The 22,770-nt window shown below is 43.1% G+C and overlaps 1 protein-coding gene across 6 annotated transcripts in view; it reads right to left on the reverse strand.

Annotated features, from left to right (window-relative positions):
- LOC101483097 (guanine nucleotide-binding protein G(q) subunit alpha) overlaps positions 1–22,770 on the reverse strand; it is a 37,196-nt gene that overhangs the window by 5,656 nt on the left and 8,770 nt on the right. For 5 of the 6 annotated variants that reach the window (XM_076880382.1, XM_076880381.1, XM_004554974.6 and 2 more), the window contains 4 exons: positions 9,614–9,798; positions 7,547–7,701; positions 5,430–5,558; positions 2,066–2,195 (listed from right to left, as the gene is read on the reverse strand). In XM_076880382.1, the coding sequence (XP_076736497.1) occupies positions 2,066–2,195; positions 5,430–5,558; positions 7,547–7,701; positions 9,614–9,798 (599 nt within the window). Of the gene's footprint in view, positions 1–2,065; positions 2,196–5,429; positions 5,559–6,061; positions 6,191–7,546; positions 7,702–9,613; positions 9,799–22,770 lie in introns of all 6 variants that reach the window. The other variant, XM_076880385.1, reaches the window with a different exon arrangement.

Below are 22,770 nucleotides of genomic sequence, written 5' to 3' on the forward strand. Positions count from 1 at the left end.
ATGCTGATCAATGTTACAGGCAGCATAACGTTCTCCACACTTTCTCAAGATCCTTTCAAATTGGTAATACTGGTGGAAGCACACACACGAAAAATTAGACATCGTCTGGCTCTCTCAGATTAAAAACAAACAAACAAAAAAACAAACAAAAAAACAACAACAAAACTTTAAATTTAAAAATCCTTGCCAGCGTTACTCATGCGGGGTCATTCATTACATCATGGCGAGACGAGACAATCCTGGACAGACTTGATGAAATCAAAAGGCAAAGAAAACTCCCGTCAGGCTTGAACTGGTCCACAAGGGTCAAAGTCTCAGTCTTGAGCTTGTCATCACAGCAGGATAATCTCTGCACACTGAAGTCTGCCAAGCTTTGTCTTAGCTGGTAACCTTTCATTAAACGAGTTTAACAATAGCATCATGATTGTCTGGTGTTTGCTATTACCTCTTAGAGTCTGAACATTAAAGGGGGGGAAAATGACTGTAAAAATTAAACCAGATCCGTCTGTCCAGCGAGGTGCCTGAGCTGGCACCATACGCGTGTGCAGTTAAACTGGTAACAGAGCAGCCAGACGACTGGACCCTGCGATACTTGACTTGCAGCAGCTGCTGTACTGATGTACAGCGTCACAGCTGGCAGCTGGGTTTGGTTTATCATATGACCAGGTCAGAGAAAGGGTTTGTTGTCAGAGAGGAGCAGAGGGCACACAGAGGCTGATCACATTAGCTTTATTAGCGATAATTCTATCTGAACAGTCAGAAGCCAAAGCTGACTACACGGGCAAAATATCCCTGAAATAAACAGAAGACCTGCGTCCAGTTTGTTGTGAGAGATTTGATAAATTGTGTCTCATTCATGCGGACATACGACGTTAGTCTGATGACCTGCTTAGTGCTCTCTCGAAAGCTTCTTTGATTGCTCCCATGTTCATATGGTGTCACCACAGAAGATGTTTGATTTGATAGTTTTTCTTCTTTTAAACAAAAGATGCCCTTCCTGAAGCTTTGCACATTAGGTAAATGTATTAACCACAACACGATGGAGCCACTACCTACTAAACTTTCTCCAATTCAAAAGGAGTCATTGAATAATTGTTCATTTGCATTGTTACTGCTCAACTATTGCTGTTAAAACAAGCTAACTGGCGCTGCATAGTACAGCTGCAGAGGTGTTTTACTGGAAAGCAGTTGATGAGTGCAGCAGGAGTAAACAAAAAAGTTAAACCTACAGCTGTGAGCTGCAAAAATCTAAATAAATGCACTTGCACTCCATCGTGGACATGCACAGCTGGAGACCCGATGGCTAAAAAGTCATTCTTGTTATACTTAAGGTGCCAGTATACCCTCAGTATTTGTCACTTCATGCACAGTCACAACATCACACAGTCAGGTCTATTTATGCCTGCTATTAAGCCACAGGTGGCTCCAATGTTCTCCTGAACAACAGGTTTCACTACTCGGACAATAACCGCCACATGATATTGGAAGAAGTCAAAACTGGAACCTCACAAAGTCTCATTTTTGTAACATCTCCCTCTGTCTACTCTGTGACTTTGAGCTTGTCTACCAATATCATTAGAATGGCGGATGGTGGCTTCAACCCAGCTGCGGCAGCGGCCGCAGCGTAACGCCGCAGGTTAGAAAGAGAAATTGCAATTTTCAGCATGCGCAACTCCGTGTTTTCGACGGGGGTAAGCATAAAAGCAGCCTTATGTATGCGCTTGAGGCACACTGCCTAGGGAGCACGTTTATTTAATTAAATAATAACTAATAATTTCTCTGGACGAGTGTGTGCGGGGACAAAAATGGACAGGCACGTGATGTCCACATGAACTCTCGCACTAACTTCTGATGATGAAATTCGCATCACTGGCACCTCAGTGGACTTTAAAGTAAGACTATATGCTCTGCTTACTATTCAAGCACCCCAATAACTTAAGTACACAAACCCGAGCTTGCTCACAATTGCAAAATTCTGGAAATATGTTGATATCAAAACGAACTTTAAAGTTTATTAAGAGCACAGCATCAAACTGTTGTGTGAAATTACAAGTCTCTGTCTCACCTCATTGTCCGACTCCACCAGGACCTGGTCATATTCGCTGAGAGCAACCAAAAACATGATGGAGGTGACGTTCTCAAAGCAGTGGATCCACTTCCTCCTCTCTGACCTCTGACCCCCAACATCCACCATCCTGATTGGAACATGATGGGATGAAGGGCAGAGGGGAAAGAAAAACTTTAATTAGCTGCGAGTCTTTACTGGGTAAAGTTTTCTAACTCACTAAATATTATACTCAGCATCCACTTTAACATTCGTTAAATCTTTGAGCTACTTTAATCAAATAAGACCTGAACCACAGAACGCCAGGGGTACGCATGCCCTGAAAACGTGTTCAGCACATGCGTTACAAATAAATTAAATATTAATATTCAATCCTGAAGTGATTCAGCCAGGAACAAGACACGGATCTGAAGCACGTCAGGACAGAAATACATTTCAGAAAATGGATCTGTGCAAAGAGGATTCTTAATTTGTCATTTTCAGTGGCCAGTCAATAGATTTCAAGGACGCTGTGGTCAGGTGGTTACAACGGAAGCCTATTTCAAAATAAAAATTGTAGTAATGCATTTCAAGCCAAGCAACCCAATATAAAAAGAAATGAATTTGCACTGTCTAATGACAGGGGAAATGTTCCAAGGTGAACCAAAAGAAGCATAGGGAAGTTTATGCACACATACAAACAACACCATCTTCCTCTGAAAAGCGCAATGCAATAGAATCCATGCAGTATAACTCAAGTTGTGCTGCCAATAAGGTGCTAAATGTGAAGGCATATAAGAGGAGCACAGAGAGTGGGGAGGAACAAGAATGCAGAATTAGGAAATAATTATTTTAAATAATCAGGAAGGGGAAAAAGTAAGAAGATGGAGGAAATTTCTTTAAGGCTCATCGTGTTGGCTTTAAATCTAAGGTCAGGAGATCTGGATCATGGATTAAAAAGCACTTCTGTTTGGCTCTGGGCTCGTCCAAAAAATAAATAAATAAAAAAATAAAAATCAAGAAAATGAAAATGTAGAAACACCGAAGAACCTTTGGTGCTCGATACAGTGCCGGTCAAAAGTTTGGACACACAAGAATGGGTGGGTGTGTCCAAACTTTTGACCGGCACTGTAAGAATGAAAGTGGGCCAGAAAGTTAAGTCTCAGCTCCATTTAAATAACATATGACACAGTGAAAGTTTGATGAGACAAAGGTGAACTGAGCAAGTCTGCCAGAAGAAATGACGGCATTGATAAATGGGGCCCTCCAAAAGCAAGCCTAAAATAAAACTCCTTTATATTAAATGACCTCCTTTGTTTTCCTCTAGCAAGGATGAGTGACCTACTTAGTTCCATAAGCTCTCCTATGCTGGATATTACTTCAAAAGCCAATTATGATGAAAAAAAAGAAAAGAAACGGGCCTCATGGAGAGGTCCATCATGAAAGCACTCCTTGTTGCAGCAGCACCCCTGTCAGCTGCAAGTATCCTTGGAGTCCTACGTGCGATTATTGCTTACAGATGCACATGTGAGCACTATGGATGAGTAGTTAGTCCTCCCAAGCAGCAAGTCAGCTTAGAGTCCACCTGGTGACATAACTGTTGCATTGTTGTGTAACGTTGAGGGGCACGCTGCGTCTTCAGTGAGCCTCCTATTCACCCACTGATGAGAGAATTCATCACTTGGACAAAAGCAGACCTCCACACACAGGTGTGAAGAATATAATCACATTTACAACAAACTGAGCTGAGGAACTTGTCTTGCATCAAGTGCGCTGCATGCTCCACTGCAGAAATCACCAAATTAGCAATTTGTTATTGCATTATTCTTCCATTAAAACCTGACATTTATTGCCTCTTCACATGCATTTTTCTTATGCATATATATATATATTTTTTAATATGCTTCTTCAATCTCAGCAAAAAACCTGATGTCACTGAGAACATGCAGTGATTCACCATCATCAGCACAGCCAAGCAGAGTAGAGCCTATTGGCTATCTGCAATAGGGCTGCTGGGAACCTCTTCAACACAGCCTCATTGCAAGCAGAGTTATTTCTAGCCTTGCCAAGCGTAGGAGGGGGCTGACATGATGGCTTCCTATCGATTTGCACTCTTCTGTAATCACTTGCGTTTCCTGGGTCCATCAATCTGCTCATCCTTTTTTAACAGGAGGAGGAAGGGAAGCGCTTGTACGTATTGGTGGCAGGTCCTAAGACATTTAGTTTTTATGTCCTGTTTTCCAGGTTCCACGTCAGGACTACAGAGAAACAGAAGAGGACTAAGATGTAAAAATACAGCCTTGGAGCCTGAGACGTTTAAAAAAAAACAGCTAGAGAAATGTCATTTGTCAGCATTTTTTTCCCTGTGACTCATTTATCTCGAGCCATTTTTATTACAAATTACACTTCATTTAGTTAGGCTTAAATGCTCTCAACAACCAAGTACCCAGTCCCACTACCAGCCAGCCAGTTTGCTACATGCCCGTCTCCCATTTCCTTTCAATCTCCACTCTGAAGTCTTATCTAAATAAAAAGCATTAATAACGTATGCAAAGTTATTGTATGCATACAATCCAGAAATCACAATTTTAAACTGCATACAAACAACTTTTTATTGTTGTTTCTTTGTGTTTAAAATATTCGATTTGAGATTGCGTGCCTTTTACTGTAAAGAAGCTGCAGTAAATGTAAAATGCTTGTCATGGAGGTTAGAGAATGTGACTGTTAACTGAAAGAGGATCTTCAGCACTGGTCTTTCAGTGCATGAGGATTTCTCAAGGAAGTAATGAAACGATGGAGCACATACAGCAAGTGATAGAAACAACGATTTAGAATCAGTCCCGTTCGATGACATCTTCTTGTGATCCTTTACTTTAGACTGCAGATGGAAATCCCGCACTGAATACTTTCACATTTACAATGAGCGAGAGGTCATGGAGAGAAAGCTGTTTAGATGAAGCTCAAATTATCTGCGATTATCCTTGACATGCACCAGAAACTGCACCCTGAAGCAGATCAGTCAGCTGCAGGTGGTCCAGTTGGTTCTGATCACACATTTCCACACATGGATAGTATGAAATTAGACTGGGATTGCTAATGATATGATAGAAAGTGTACAATTTTTGACTTAATATTAAATGTTGCAAAATAAACTTTACCATAACGACTAAATCTTTAGATCATCAGCTGTAGATATACTAGCAGATCAAGTTTCTGTTGACTTATTAATTGATAATGATATCAGGATAATGCACCGTAGGATAGATCATGGTTATAATCCAACTTTGAGTGCCAACTTACAAATAGAGACAAAACACTTTAACCCAAATTGTGTATACCCAATCCCTTTAAAATCTGTGTCAAGATAATGGATGTCGTCTTCTACCTGAAAATGATGCTTTGCAAGTCGAAAGGGTATTCTATGATCCCAGTGGTTGGGATTCGAACCCTAAGCACATCCTGTTGGGTTGGTAGATAGGACGGGTCAGCAATACGATCCAGATCACTTAGATAGCTAGAGACAAGAAGGACAACAAAAGACAGAGGGAGGAAAGAAAGTGAAGCATACAGCAGATAAAGCATATTCCATCCAAAAGCAAGTGCATCAGTCCAGATGCAACCAAAGATTTCCGAGGGGAAGGCGTGGATGGGGGACATTTCACGCTAGCGCCCCTCCAAATGAAATTGAGCTATATCCGTGATGGCAGCTCTAAAAGACATAATTCTCAGTTTTAACTTTTCGCACTGTCAAAGAGCTCAAAGTGAAGGCTTGTAGGTTTCTAAAAAGATAAGCAGTATCCTCTAAAGTTAAATTAAAAACAAATGTGTGTAAAGTCTTGTAGCTTAAGGCTTAAACTCAAGACTAGTCTTTGAGAGTGTACCATCAGGAATGTGCTGAGCCTTGCTGTGCAACACAGTGTAGATTGAGATAGCGGCATCGACGGTTTCCAACTGGCTGACCAACTTTTCTGCTGCTAGCCAACCAGTAACACCAGCAGGAGCACTAGACACCAGTACCTGAATATAATATTCTCCAGGTTAAATGGGTACTCAATGATGCCGGTGGTGGGCACTCGGACCCGCAGCACATCTTGCTGAGTGGGTACATACCCTGGTGTTGATATTCGTTCTAAATAGTTAAGGTAGCTGCGAAGGGGGAGGGAACATAACAGATGCACATGTATGCACAGAGACACAACTGTCAAGTAAAAGACAACATGCACATGAACAGTGCTTTCATTGTCAAGTTGCTCAACTCATTTTAAAATGGATTCAATAATTCTTTTGTTCTTGTTTTTCTGAGGTGCAGAGCGAAGCATCCAGCATGCTGAGCTCCACCTGGGACCAATGCATACGTTGTTATGCACATTCACGCACCAAAGCACTTAAAGTGCTGGGTAGATGTGCACATGAATGTAACACGATATAAATGCAGTAAATTTAACCTTGCCATTTAATTAAAAAAAAAAAATATACACATTTCCCCTTTGTTCCAGTACAGATCTCTCACTTAGATTGTCCAAGCTTAGCGCGCATTTAGAAGATGTTTTCATCCTTTTAAGCATTTAGCTTCAGGTCTGAACCCACGTCCTTATGACCCCATTTGTGTCCACAGGTTTCAGTTCCTACAGTCCAGCATCTTTCTAAAGATGAGTAGCTTTGATCTGGCCGTTGTACCATAAAGGCCTGCGTGGTAAAACACTAAAGTGATGGTTGTACATGTACAAAGAAGCTAGTAAAGATAGTTCTTTGTCCCAGACTCCTCAGCTTGAGCGAGTGGCCCAACTAAGTGACTGGTTTCCAAAGGTTACTTTGCTCTTTGACATTTACAATTTTCTTGATTTTCATTGTCCAGAACTGTACTCTGACAATCATTTCTTACAGGTCTACACAGTTCTTTAAAACTTGAGGCTATTTATAATTAGGAGTTTGCATTTTACAATTATCCAATGAAATGAAGTAGCCACAGGTAGACCCCTGCCATAGCAAATGCTCCAAGTATGCATGCAAATTGACATTTCGGTTTTATTAAGTGTAAAAGAAACCTTTTGTTTTGCCCATTTGTGTTGATTCATGTGTAAAAATGAATAGAATCCATATTAAGATGAGTCCGAAACATAAAATATGGAAACCCTGAAAGGGGATGACAAGTTTGTTTCTTAACAAAACACTTACACTATAAATGCATCATGCAAAGCTTCAGTTTCATCCCAATCTTCAACTGTTCAAAGGAGCCACATTTGGCTCAAATAGATTAATGCAGGTTGGAATTGGCTCTATATATATATTACTACCATCATTTATAAACCTGCCAAGAGCTCCTCATGCCATCTGCTGAATTCTGTTCTCTTGCTTCAACCGAATTGATGTCGTCCGTCTGCCCCCCCAATACTTTTGTGTCATTTTTAGAAAACAAAAATATAAATTCTAACATGCATTCTTACACACTGCTTAAACATAAGGCAAATAGTCATTCAGTAAATTATGAAATGTCAGACGTACTACTTGGTCGAGTCAGAGAGCTGGTACTCTCTCCTGCGATCATACGCTTCCTGGATGCCAGGGTCAGCCCACAGCATCTTTATCGCGCTAATGTACGGCTGCTCGAACGATGCAACCTTCTCTACGTCCACGTCACGCACCACCAGGGCATTGTTCTGGAAGAACAAAACAAAAACATACAAAAAGACGTTTAAGCAATGCTTCACAGCATTTCTAATAATTATTTCATATTAAAGTTCATGATTTGAAGTACCTAAACACATGTGGAGTTAACAGACAGGAGAATACTGTGGATTTATTTTCCACCGCTGGAAAACTCTTAAGCCAACACAACACCAAAACATGAAGTTCTTTAAATGGCCACCTAAGACTGGCACCATAAGTAGGTCCATCCCTACAGGCTTCCATGGTAAAATGCTCAACTTTAAGAATGATATTAGCATGTTTAGAGCCTGGTACAAAAAGCGTTTTGGTTTCAGCCCATTCCTCCTCTCATCACTATACAGAGGTTGAATTTTTTAAACCCATCTGGGTTTTTATAAAGGCTTACAGCATGGCCTATTAAGCAGACACAGATAACTGTAGCTGATCCGTCCACTAGGCTGATCTGAGACACTTAACTGGGCCTCGCCACTTCATGGCGTTTGTGTGTTCTGGAGCAATTTCAATGCCATTATTTGCCAAATAAATGCAGGATGGAATTAGCTCTTGGATTGTTAGCAATGTTGCTTTACAGCAAAAAGGTTCCCGATTTAAATGGTCTCGCTGGCCTTCTGTGTGGCATTTGCATGTTCTTACTGCGCCTGTATGGCTTTCCTCTGCATGCCCTGGCTTCTTCCCACAGTCCAAAGACATCTTGGCAATGTTCCCTGTAATTTTTTAAGTGTCGGAGCGAACACACAAACTCCCTGAGCGGTCCCTTAGACCACTGTGAGCAACAGCAGACGTGTGCACTGTGGTCACGCCAGCATCGAATCCATCCAAGTTACATGGTTTATTAAAATGTTGTTTTTACTCACAGGTGGAGAGCGCTTTCCAGCACTTTCCTTAGAAAACACAGTTTTTACCGTTTCTTCCCGCAGTAAATATGAACAACTATAGTAATCAGGAAAAAAAACCCAAAACATTGCATATATTTTTTTAATTATAACTGGTTTTACGTGGCCCATCAACACATTTAAAAACTGGTCCACACTTTTTCCATCAATTGTTCCGTCTGTCCTGTTCACATCTCCAGTGGTTGTACACGTTGTCATTAACGTGGCTTCACTCCACATCAGCCGTATATGTGAATCGCATTATTGGCTGGACTATGGGATAAGGTGGCATCGTTATAATCCCATACTGGAGCAGCCAGCCACTTACTGACTAACACTACAAAACAGAATTGTTAATGTATTTATTTTAATTTAAATTCAGGTTAGATTTATTTGTGCGCAACACAGACTTTGTGCGCAGAGACCGTCCCAGCAGTGCGCAATTGCGCACGCGCGCAGCTTAGACGGAGCATGTTGGGTTTAGTGTTTATTCTAAATTGGCCGTGGATATGAGATGGAATGTATGACTAACTGTGGCTTGCAGTGTAAAAGCCCTTTGACTGGTCAGTAAGACTACAAAAGTGCTATATAAAATACCAGTCCATTTCCAAATAATATGGCTTGCTGTGTGGTAAAACCCCACCCAAGAAGTCTCTGCTGCAGTTTTCCTGAGTGAAAACCTAGTATTTTCTTAGTCATTACTTCTTAGCAGGTATCTGCGTGATGCAGCCACACAGTTTATGGATGCAGCTTGCTAATGAAGCTAGCTAACATTATTGATGACATGGTATGACATACTATAAAATGCCATTTCAAAAAATATATATAAATAAAGAATAAAGCTAACAGAGGCTTTAACGTCAAAAGGTGTTCACAAACTAATGGGTACATTAACTGTTATACACAATATTTGATGTACACTAAGATCTTCCCACACATGTTCCCAGCAAATTAGCCAGTACAAGTACTTGATGCACCGATGCCATCCAAATGCTATAACAATACATTTCTGCCTCCTAATAATACACACCTTGTTCTGTTCATACTTGAAGGGGATCTTAAGGTTCTCAGTTGCACGGATCATGGCCTGCATCGAGGTGAAGATGTTCTGGTAGACCAGTTTGGTGAAGCCCTTCTTGTCTTCATCTGTATAGCCTGAGCCATGGATTATTCTCATCTGCTTGATGAAAGTGCTCTTTCCACTTTCTCCAGTACCTGGAAAATAGATGGGAGCAGTAAGCAAACTGCTGAAAGCAACTGTTATGAATGGACAAACTGGTGTAAAAGGTATCTTTCAGTGTGCCGTGTGTGCTCTAGGAACAAAAGTTACAGCAGCATTATTATTTTCTTGCAAACATTTAACAAAAGAAGAAGAAAAGAAAAGAAAAGACAGATTCAAATGAGATAGTCGTTAATTTACACAAATTGAAATCTAGAGGAAGCAACCATTCAAATAAATACAAATATCAACCATAACACATGATTTGTAACCCATCCATGTAACACTTCTGCACTTGCCATTTTACAGTAATGTAGCCTGAAAATGTATTTTTGCCGAGAGCAAACTAAGCAAGAAGTAAAATAAAAGACTTGTGGGTACAAATCAGTTTTCAACAGGTCAACCAAGCATTCCAGAAACTAGTTTAAAAGTAGACTTTTTTAATATAACTCGTTTCTGTGGCAATAAATTGGTCTGTCTCTGCAACAGGCTGGCCTCGTCTGTCCACCTACATCTTAGCATTGATGCATGAGGTCAAGAAGAAATGTGCACCATCGTGTCCACAGGCAATAATCCAGACCTCAATGTCAAGCCCTTCTCTGCTTCACCAGTTCAGGGTGTATGCATTTCTGGTGAGATATTTGAGCATTATATAACTCACTGTAAATAACTCTCCAGCTCTAAAAAACAAAGCTTAAACTACATAGAAGTTTCTGGGGTTAATTATGGTCAAGCTATTGTCTTCTTCCCTCCAGTCCAGAAATGTGCAATGTAACAATGCAGTGCAATGGTTGTTTTGGCAGTGGTTCCCAAAAAGGCCCGACTGACCACACGAGGGCTGCATGGCTCACCTCAGCTCAACAAAGAGCTGGGTACAGCGAGTTCACTTCTCCAATTTTGTATCACTCATCATGCATATGCACATGTGCATAAACACACAAAAAGACCAAGTCACAGACAAGAAAACCTGCTTGCACATGCAGAGAAGGAACTACACATAACCCCACAGATCCCCCTCTCTCACTCACTCACACACACACACTTTAACTTCCCCACAAGACCGTCCACAGCAGGTTCTGTATCTTTATATGGACATATTCTGTGAGCAAACTACCACTCTGGGCTTGGAGTCAGACTGAAAACATCAGGGTTTGTATGCTGCGGACATAACCCAAAGAGTACGATTTAAAAAGACAAGGCAGTTAGCAGCCTAACCGAAACTAACCCTCCAGTATTACCATGCAGCGCTTTCTCCAGCGCAATCGTCTCTTCCACCCCCATTCCACCATCTATTTTCTTCCTCTACAACCCTGATTGAGATCTCCACCGCTCATCTCTCCATCTCACTTCTCCCAGCACTCAAGTCTGAGTCACTGCAGTTTTAGCTGCACACGCTCTATCAGGTCTCTACCTTTCAGTCTCATTTTTGCTTTATCTCAACTAAAGCTGCAACTGATAGCATGTGTTAACCAAGTCTTTAGCTTATAGAATTTTAATATTACAGGTTTGTCCACAAGTCTGCTTAACCAGATGTTACAGTTACGATGTGCACAAATCGTGACACTGCATGGTCCGTCTTTATCCTCCTATTCCAAAGGGCTTCAGCTATAAGATAAATTGTACATTTCTGAGCTTACGTCATTATAGTTAATTTACAGATTTCTGTAAAGGAAAGCTACAACTCAAGAGAGCAGGCTGTAAGGTGACCTTTATTTTCACGGTACCGGAATATTGTTAGTTTAATAAAACATTCAACTTAAAGCCATAAATGACAAGATCAAATAGAAAGTTTGATAGCTGTTAAAATATTTCAATATGGGGTCAAAGTAGAACTTAACAATTACACTAGCATTCAGCACAAGTGGCTGAAGGCAGGCTGTGTGTAAAGGCCTACATTGATATTTACAGCTACAATGTTGAATCATAACTGTAGTTGCTGATTAGATAATGGAAAGCACTTTGCGTTTTGAAGCACAGCTCGTATTCCCAAGACATAGTAGCTGAAATGCCTTCCAAGGATGCCGAGAGACAAGTTTTGCTCTCGCTGAATGAAGAGCACAGTCGCGCGTACAGCGAAGGAGTGCCCTGAGCACTGCCTGCCTTCTAACCAGAGAGGATCTTTCACTGCAGAAAACAGGTCAGGCAACATTGGAGTTTCCCCTTCAGACAGAGTAAGTCTTTGAGAGAGGGACATAAATAGCAATTGTTAAGACAGCCCTGGAGGAGTTCACTCTCCTATTGACTGAAGAGTTGAACAGAAGGGAAGTGTGTTGGTGGGTTGTGAGGGACAGTACTGTACACATTTTCTTTCTTACCTCCTTCTAACCAGCAATACGGTAAGTTTAAAAGCAACAGCTGAGAAAAGGTGCAGCTATCCTATGAATTTGGTGTGTGTGTGTGTTCCAGCGTATTTGCCTTTCCCAAACAGCCAGAGGAGAAAAGCATGTCTTGCAGGCATGATCAGCTTAATTCAACAGTTCCTACTGTTCTCCCGCTTAACTGGAAAACCCAGCCGAAGCGTTTCTCACGGACAAGCAACTGTACACTCACTGGAGCTACTCCTGAGGGGTAATGCTAGTTCCCATGGCAACTCCTACACTGGACCTCTAAATACACGGCTGAAAACAGCAGCTGATAGGCTTCAGTGTGTATTCAGAGAGCCCAGTCAAACATGCAACTTTAAAACATTTTTTCTAATCTTACAGCTAGGGCTTGGCAACGAAATGAAAAAGATAATTGGTGCAAAATAACTTCATTAGAAATGAGACTGTGTGAGTCAATAGAACTCACACCATCCATATTTTAACAGACACCATAAAAACCAAAAGACAATAGTAGCGTTGTGCCAAACCAATCGTGCGGTTGGATTATAGCTGGAGCCACGTTGGGTTAGGTTCTCGCACAGAGTATATGAGGGAGAGCTAGCAGGGCACGTGCTAATGTCTGGGCTACTGCACCATACGCACCAGCACGTTACGGGCGCGACTGAGATCAGTGACAAAATGACCAAAATGTTGAGTAGCCTTACTGAACATAACACACCAATGCACACAGCCCAAGGCTCAAAACACGAGGACAGTGTAGAAAAGAAAAGGAATTCTGCCAGCAAGCACAGTCAAAATGTCAGACTTAAGTAGCGGATTAACGTAGCTCACCCTCGTTACCAATTCTGTCCATATACATTTCTCTCAGACGGCACTTTCCCATCTACACAGAGTGTATAGAGACAGTGTAACACTTAACTACCGCATCGATTTGAGGTCAAGTCACATTGGATTCAGACGAGCCTCACTTCATTGAGACACTACTTCACTTCTAGTGTTTTTAACTTATTTTTTCTTCATCCATTTCCCCCCATTTCGCCATAAGCAGCCCACAGCTTGCTGAATGTCAAGTTTGTTTGTTTCTCTCTCTTTTTTTTTTCTTTTTTTAAATTTGTGGGGTTCAAATTATTGAAAGTCTATACTATAGAAATGGCAGAGTAGAGCTGTAATATTTTAATTTTGTATTATAATTACACTGAACTGGCCAAAGAATTTGGTTGTACCCATTTCACTGAAGGCTGTGACCGATCTGTCAATTTAACACTGGCCAAATGCCCAAAGATAACGTGATAAAGACATGAAAGACTAAAGCAGGGCGATGACCAAAAATATTTATCACGATATACATTTGAAAATTTGCGATAACGATATAATTCCACAACTTTATTAGTGCAAAAAAACAAAAAATCTATGTATTTTCACTTAAACAAGCAGCTGTTTTTTTATGTGTATTAAAGTTATATAAAAATGTAACAATGAAAATTCCTTGCTGACATTCTCTGCCATGCTTTTTCTGCCATGTGCGTATGAAAACAAAGGCACTGCGCATGCACGTTTTACCCATATTCTATCGCTATATTTCATTTTCTTATCGTTGCCCAACATTATACCGGTATTACCGCGAACGGTATAATATGGCCCAGCCCTATGAAAGACCTACCCATCCACTTTTTCATGAAGACTTCGTTGTTGTTTTTTTTAAATGACAAAATGTGAAACAAAATACAAAAACACTTGATCCACATCTGTCCTTTTACAGGCAGTGCATCCTTAGAATTTGAGTTATTAAACAGATAAGTAGACTTCAGCAGGAAAACTGTGTAGAGACTATAAGATTGTGTATTTGCAAGTTGCCCTTTGTTGCTTTCTGCAAAATTTGACTTGCTATATTCTAATAAGGTCCAAAAGTAAAGGTTTTGTATGCAAAAATGAATGCACTGGTGACCTTAACAATTTTGAAACCCCCAACACAGCAAAACCAGAGTGGAAAAGCCCAGTAACTCACTTTTGATCGTTAACTGAAGCAGAACCATCTCACTCTGCCAACAACATGCTCTAACCAAGGTATTAGTCATTTAGCCAAATAACCATTAACTCACAAGGAACATGAGAGAGGTGGGGGGTGGAGTAGCTACTGATCCATCTTATTTAGTTGAATGCAAGGCTTTACCTTGCATTAACTAACAGCTTTGCACTTAGTCAAAAAGACAAGATGTGCCAAGTGCATGCAGAGTAAATGATTCCATAAAATTTCTCCGAGCACATCAAAAAGGAAGCTATATCCACTTAAGCTCAGTGCTGGGAAAGACTAAAACGCTGGAGGCTGTAGTTACTGTACAGGAACTGAATGAGTAACTGTCAAGTGGCCGTATTCACCTTGAAGGAATTTAAGAACCTAACCTGATGACCAGTGCAGCCATGTTTTGGCTTTTTCCTCCTGTAGAGTCAAAAGGCAGTCTAGTTAAGGTCACCATTCATTAAAATACAAGAGCAAAAAGTACTCATATTTACTTGAGAATTTATATTTTGTTACCCCATACCTCTTAGGCAAGATTCACACAGATATTGCTTCAATGCTAGACAGTGGTCGGGGATCACTGTTGGTGCGATCATCACACTGACAACATTCATTCATTACATTTAACACAACTAACAGTTAGCATTAGCCAGCTTAATGCCTGTACACTGTAAACAGATTACTCAGTGATCATCTTCAGTTTGAGATTAAACTGCACAGACACCAACACTGTTCCCAGGATATTTTTTATAATGTGGTAGCAGCCATGCTGGAGCAATATGAATAAAACAAAATTCGACTGGCTGACTCGTGCATCGGTGCTTGCAAAGTTGAACTTGGCAGCGCAAAGCAGAGCAACAGATACACAATTCAGTTGGGCAGCACATGACACACTTCATTTAACGTGACCGAAGACTGAAACACCCACAACATTTCAACCATACACCAAGCTTTAATCTGGACAAACTAGGAGAGTTTCTTACATCATGGCTGCACAGAGCACTCACTGGTGAACAAACTATTCAACATCCCTCATATACTGAGGGACGTTTATCCCATCTTTACTCTAAAAAATAAATAAATAAATAATAATAATTAAAGACTCCTCCTTGAATCGCTACCTTATCGTGGTGGAGGGGTTTGTGTGTCCCAGGGATCCCAGGGGCTATGTTGCCTGGGGGCTTTTGCCCCCTGGTAGGGTCTCCCATGGCAAACTGGTCCTGGGTGAGGGACCAGACAAAGAGCGATTCAGAAGACCCCCATGAAAAGAATATCGAGGGAACAGTTTACCCTGCCCGGGATAGGGTTACCGGGGCCCCGCCCTGGAGCCAGGCCCGGGGAGGGTGCCCGAGGGCGAGCGTCTGGTGGCCGGGCCTTAGTCCATGGGGCCCGGCCGGGCACAGCCCGAAGAGGAGACATGGGCCCATCCTCCCGCAGGCCCACCACCCGCAGGAGGCGCCATAGGGGTCGGGTGCATTGTGAGCCGGGTGGCGGCCAGGAGCGGAGGCCCTGGCGGACCGACCCCCGGCTGCCAAGACTGGCAATAGGGACATGAAATGTCACCTCTCTGGTGGGGAAGGAGCCTGAGTTGGTGCGTGAGGTTGAGAGGTACCGGCTAGATATAGTTGGGCTCACCTCTACGCATTGTCTGGGCTCTGGAACCAGTCTCCTGGAGAGGGGCTGGACTCTGTCTCAGTCTGGAGTTGCCCCTGGTGAGAGGCGGCGGGCTGGGGTGGGTATTCTTATATCCCCTCGGCTTGCTGCCGGTACGTTGGGGTTTTTCCCGGTGGACGAGAGGGTTTGTTCCCTGCGCCTTAGGGTCGGGGAACGGGTCCTGACTGTCATCTGCGCTTATGCGCCGAGTGGCAGTTCGGAGTACCCAGCCTTCTTAGAGTCCCTGGGGGGGGTGCTGGAAGGTGCTCCACCTGGAGACTCTGTTGTCCTGCTGGGAGACTTCAATGCTCACGTGGGTAACGACAGCGAGACCTGGAGGGGCGTGATTGGGAGGAACGGCCTCCCTGATCTGAACCCGAGCGGTGCTTTGTTATTGGACTTCTGTGCTAATCACAGTTTGGCCATAACGAACACCCTGTTCGAACATAAGAGTGTCCATAAGTGCACGTGGCACCAGGATGCTCTAGGCCGTAGGTCGCTGATCGATTTTGTAATCGTATCACCAGACCTGCGACCATATGTTCTGGACACTCGGGTAAAGAGAGGGGCTGAGCTGTCAACTGATCACCACCTGGTGGTGAGTTGGATCAGGTGGCGGGGGAGGACGCTGGACAGACCTGGTGCACCTAAACGCGTAGTGAGGGTGTGCTGGGAACGTCTAGCAGAGGCCCCAGTCCGCGAGATCTTCAACGCACACCTCCGGCAGAGCTTCAACAGCATTCCGAGGGAGACTGGGGACATTGAGTCCGAATGGACCATGTTCAGCGTCTCCATTGCCGAAGCTGCTGCATTGAGCTGCGGCCGCAAGGTGGTTGGTGCCTGCCGTGGTGGTAATCCCCGAACCAAATGGTGGACACCAGAGGTGAAGGGAGCCACCAGGCTGAAGAAGGAGGCCTATCGGGCTTGGTTAGCCTGTGGGACTCCGGAGGCAGCCGACAGGTATCGACAGGCCAAGCGGAATGCGGCTCGGGCAGTGGCTGAAGCAAAAACTCGGGTGTGGGAGGAGTTCGGAGAGGCCATGGAAAAAGACTTTCGGACTGCCTCGAAGAGATTCTGGCAAACCGTCAGGCGTCTCAGGAGGGGAAAGCGGTGCTCTACCTGCACTGTGTATAGTGCTGGCGGAGCGCTGTTGACGTCGACTGAGAAAATTGTCGGGCGGTGGAAGGAATACTTCGAGGACCTCCTTAATCCCACTGACACATCTTCCGGGGAGGAAGCAGAGTCTGGGGATGAGGGGTGTGACCCACCGATTTCCGGGGGCGAGGTCACTGAGGCAGTTAAACAACTCCTTGGTGGCAGAGCCCCTGGTGTCGATGAGGTCCGCCCCGAGTTCCTGAAGGCTCTGGACGTTGTAGGGCTGTCTTGGTTGACACGTCTCTGCAATGTTGCGTGGAGATCAGGGGCAGTACCTGTGGACTGGCAGACCGGGGTGGTGGTCCCCATCTTCAAGAAGGGGGACCGGAGGGTGTGTTCCAACTACAGGGGGATCACACTCCTCAGCCTCCCCGGGAAAGTCTATGCCAGGGTGCTGGAGAGGAGGGTTCGTCCGCTAGTCGAACCTCGGATACAGGAGGAACAATGCGGTTTTCGTCCTGGTCGCGGAACACTGGACCAGCTCTTTGTCCTCTCGAGGATACTTGAGGGTGCATGGGAGTTTGCCCAACCAGTCTACATGTGTTTTGTGGACCTGGAGAAGGCATTCGACCGTGTCCCTCGGGGCGTCCTGTGGGAGGTGTTGCGCGAGTATGGGGTGTCTGGCCCATTGCTACGGGCCATTCAATCCCTATACAACCGTTGCAAGAGCTTGGTTCGCATTGCCGGCAATAAGTCGGACTCGTTCCCGGTGGGTGATGGGCTCCGCCAAGGCTGCCCTTTGTCTCCGGTTCTGTTCATAATTTTTATGGACAGGATTTCTAGGCGCAGCCAAGTGGCGGAGGGCTTTCGCTTTGGTGGCCTCAGAATCTCATCTCTGATTTTTGCGGATGATGTGGTTCTGTTGGCTTCATCGGGTGAGGGCCTCCAGCTCGCACTGGAGCGGTTCGCAGCCGAGTGTAACGCAGCGGGAATGAGGATCAGCACCTCCAAATCTGAGGCCATGGTTCTCAGCCAGAAAAGGGTGGAGTGCCCACTCCGGGTCGGGGATGAGTTCCTGCCCCAAGTGGAGGAGTTCAAGTATCTCGGGGTCTTGTTCGCGAGTGATGGGAGAAGGGAGCTGGAGATCGACAGACGGATTGGGGCTGCGGCTGCAGTAATGCGGACGCTGCACCGGTCAGTCGTGGTGAAGAGGGAGCCGAGTGTAAAAGCGAAGCTCTCAATTTACCGGTCGATCTACGTCCCTACCCTCACCTATGGCCACGAGCTGTGGGTAGTGACCGAAAGAACGAGATCGCGGATACAAGCGGCGGAAATGAGCTTCCTCCGAAGGGTGGCTGGCCTCTCCCTTAGAGATAGGGTGAGAAGTTCGGCCATCCGGGAGGGGCTTAGGGTAGAGCAGCTGCTGCTCCACATCGAAAGGAGCCAGCTGAGGTGGTTCGGGCATCTGGCAAGGATGCCCCCTGGGCGCCTCCTGGGCGAGGTGTTCCAGGCATGTCCCACCGGGAGGAGGCCCCGGGGCAGACCCAGGACACACTGGAGAGATTATATCTCTCGGCTGGCCTGGGAACGCCTTGGTATTCCCCCGGACAAGCTGGAGGAGGTGGCTGGGGAGAGGGAGGTCTGGACCTCTTTGCTTAGGCTGCTACCCCCGCGACCCGACCTCGGATAAGCGGATGAAGATGGATGGATGGATGGATAATTAAAGAAAAAAAAAAAATCTCCATGTATGAGTCATTTAGGGCTGCAACGATTCTTCGACACAGTCGATGACGTTGACTATGATTACGCAGAATTTTATTGTTGTGACATCAATTCTCAATGGGTCACTTTTAGGGAGTTTGTGCGTCGCATTGATATCTTGTTTATGTTAGTATAGTAATGTTTGTGTTTCTACGGTAATGTTTGAACAGCAATGTTAATGTTTGCATCTGTACAGTAATGTTTATGTTAGCTTACCTGTCAAACGTCTCAGGGTGATGCTTGCTAAGCTAACACCATTTCAGTTTCATTAGCTGAAATGTGACAGTAAAACATTAAACAGAAGTAGCTAATTAATAACTAATAGTTAATATTAGGTAGTTAATCTGGGTGGGACTAATATATAGTGAATGCTACATCGTTTCCAATTCTGCTTTGTTCTGTTTAACTAGTAGGCATATCAGTGAGTTTGTCCTGAAAAGAGACTCTTGCACCTCTCAAATGGATAAAGTCATGACAGTGAGCATCTTTAGCATGGTTATCAGAAGCTAGGAGCATCATCTCAAAGATGAGAGCGAGCCTCACTTCAGAGGATGTTCACTGTAATCGTGAATTCATGAACTGAATCATCTATAAACTTCTTATTTTGGACTGGGGGGGAATAAAAATTTAAAAAAAAAAAAATTCAGCTTTAGTTGAACTTATGGACAGAAGCCATTTTTAGTTTCCTATTTGCACATTATTTTCTCATTTAAAACAATTCTAGCACTTACCCAATATTACTTAATATTTTTATACATTACATTTTTTATTCTGACGGTCCTATTGAGCAATGTTAAAAATACATTTGATATTTTCAAATTCACACACTTCCTGGGTAATTACTGTAATTTGCTGTGGGACGAGAAAACAGGGCAATATTCACAGGTGGGCAGAATTGAGCCTAAAACAGGAGGTTTGCCCACAGGAAACAGATAAATGTTACTGAAACGATCGAAATAATCTTTAGTTGCAGCCCTACAGTCATAAATGTCAATACTAAAAGAGTGACAAATGGCTAATATTGACCAATATAACTTCCCAACTGAAATATCCAGATGTTTCCCTATAACTTGTTCTGATTGAATGCAGTTAGGTAGACCGTTAAAGGGAGAGTACAGTAGATCCTAAAGTGAACAGGTGCATTGCCCTTGCAGGTGCACATAAAATACTCCGAAGACAAGGCTGCTAATCCTTTCTTAATTAACTTGATTGCACAACTCTGTTGCTTGTGAAGCTCGCACACAAGAATTTCACTCACATGTGCTGTACCAATGTACCTGCACATGTGATGTGACAATAAAAGTGATTTGATTCTTGAGTTGTGACAGCAATAAATAAAATGTACCAAATCATTTTTACATCTTGAGAATGCATTGCTACAAGTATAAGTTTAACTGAAACACGAGCTGATTCAGAATTTACACAATAAAATACCATTTACCCAACTTTAGCCGGCTGACTTAAGGTGTCACTACAGTATCCGAGTTGCCATAGCTAAAATGGTTCATTTCAAACAATGGATAAACTGAGGCGCTGCATCAAGGATGAGTACAAAATAAATAAGGAATTATCTGAAGTTCATGATGATGCTGCTCGTGTCCAGTCCAGAGCTGATTTTAGCGCCAGTCCAAATCAAACCGATACTGTGGCTCTGTAGTTTTAGATAGCAGCATTGCACAGTGAGTGACAGCAGTGCACCTGGAGTTTTGCACATCTAGAACTCAGAAACCAGTTGTTTGCTTCCACTAACAATAAAAACAAAAAGCAATGTAAGCATGCATATGTTCTGCCTCTGGTGTGTCACATCTCATTAACCACAGGAAAGAAGAAGAAACAACCTTAAATTTTCCTTACACTTTAAAAAAAAAAAAAAAAAAAAAAAAAAAAAAATAGGAAAAATAAATAAACCCACCATGCCCTAGTTAAAAATGCAGACAGACTTGTGGGCACCACATACCAGACACCTGCCAGGCCATTCCTCTAACCAACTGCTAATACATTTACAGCTACATGTGTACTTCAAAGACTGTTCCAGTGACCGTCATTTTTCACATGCCTTCCAAATAAGAGGCTGACTGGAAGGAATGGGTAAGGGGAAAGGGAACCCAAGTCTCCCGTCCTCCGTTTGTAGGGTTGAAATGTGTCTGCATAAAACAAGTGGACTGTAAAAGCACATCAAGATCTTCGCTGAGAGAAAGAATGAGAAAGAGACAGAAAAGGAGAGGGGCAGCAAGCTCAGGATCTCTATTCCAGTTTTGAGAAAATTCCTGGCATACTTTTCCTTCTAAAGGACTTGCATGTCAATTTAATCATTCTGCCTATTTTGGTTCCCATTTAATCAAAACACTTGTTGTACTGGAAGAGCAGCATTTCTCACTAGACAGAGGTTTCGTAGTTCACAATCACTCAAGTAATTGTGATTCGTCTTCAACTTCACTTCCTTCTTCCTAGGCCAAGACTTTGTCAGGAACTTGTCTACAGCAAATTTGTTGCTGTGTAAACATGCAAAAAAAGCTTGTCTTTTTAAGTAGCTGCACAAGCATTACATGTGTGCATAAATACCAAAAGGAACAAGGAGGTAGTTATGTAGAAAGTGCTACCTACAGATATTTACTTAATTCTAGTGATTTCTCAAGAACGTCAGCAAACTGAAACTAGTTCTTTGTGTAAGTGCCACAGCTGCTCATGAAATACAAACCATTCATAACCGTGCCCAACAATGATGTGCTCTATTGAAAATGATCAATATTTTGATTGCTATGTGTCTGACATAATTTAATGGTTCTATAAGGCAGGTAGGCGGGGCCAGAAGGACTGGGCGGTCTTTCACAGGCCTGAATGCCACATAACTGCCGAAACTCTGGGTGTGCCAACATCAGTTTGCTAAACTAACAAAGCTGCCAGACAAACAGTGCAGAACTACTAACACCTACCTGTTGTGTCTTTGAACTACACTGTGAAACTCAAGCTTCCTTCTACCAGGTACAAGAGCTTAGGACTGCATATGTACACATCTGGGGGAAAAAAGCTAAGCAGGATGGCTGATGAAGTACAGGCATAGCAGCACTCATGACATAAAGTGGACTAATAAATCCTTTTACAACAGAACACATGGATCATTGGGTCTATTATGGTCGTCTGTGACGGACTACAGACGCCGCTTACCAAAAGGTCCAGCCTAGAAATGCTTGTTAAAGTAATTATTCAAATTTTACTAAGCAGAGGGCCAGGTAACTGTTGGGTCTATGATATTACACAGCCAAATCTTAGCAGTGTTCTCCCAGCAGATGGGAGCACTCTTCCTTACTTCTATGATGGCAAGATCTAAATAAGATCGTCCAGTGACAGCGATGGAAATCTGCAGTTCTCTCCTGTATTTTGTTGTGTCCAAGTAAACTGGAGCATAGCCATTTGACCGGAGCAATGTGCAACCACTTTCTGCACAGGTGTGTGGACGTTAACCTGCTGGCACAAGCACTGATAATGTTGACAACACTCAGCAAACAAATCGGACATTATGTATGCAAAGTAGGGCAGCGCAATATGGCCAAAAATATTTATCACGATATACATTTGAAAATTTGCGATAAGGCACTGCGCATGCGCGTTTTACCCACATTCTATCGCGATATTTCATTTTCTTATCATTGCCTAACATTATACCGGTATTACCGTGAACTATATAATATGGCCCTGCCCTAACGCAAAGTACGACAGATTCAAGCAAAATTTGAAATACAATTTGATTAAAGAATGTGATCAATGGTTTAAATAGCTTTCAAGTATGGATTTAACCTCATCTACTGGACTGCAGTTTTCACAAAGACACAATCTCTCCAGTGTGTCCTGGGTAGAGTTGCCAGAAAGAAAAACCCTAAGATATTAATACTAAAATGTTCAACAATAGTGATACAAACAGTGCTCTCTTTGCCAGGTGGCACATAATTTTACACGGTACTAGTGGTGCAACGAATCAAAAAAATCTAATGGTTCGGACCGGATCACGGTTTTAAGTCATGGATCGGATCAATTTTCGGATCAGCAAAAAAGAAAAAAAAAAGACAGACAACTTAAGTATGTTTTGCCTATTAAAAACATTCAACTCAAGACTCATTCCA

This window comes from Maylandia zebra, linkage group LG23 (genome assembly GCF_041146795.1).
Source record: "Maylandia zebra isolate NMK-2024a linkage group LG23, Mzebra_GT3a, whole genome shotgun sequence".
In the NCBI taxonomy this organism is placed as follows: Eukaryota; Metazoa; Chordata; class Actinopteri; order Cichliformes; family Cichlidae; genus Maylandia; species Maylandia zebra.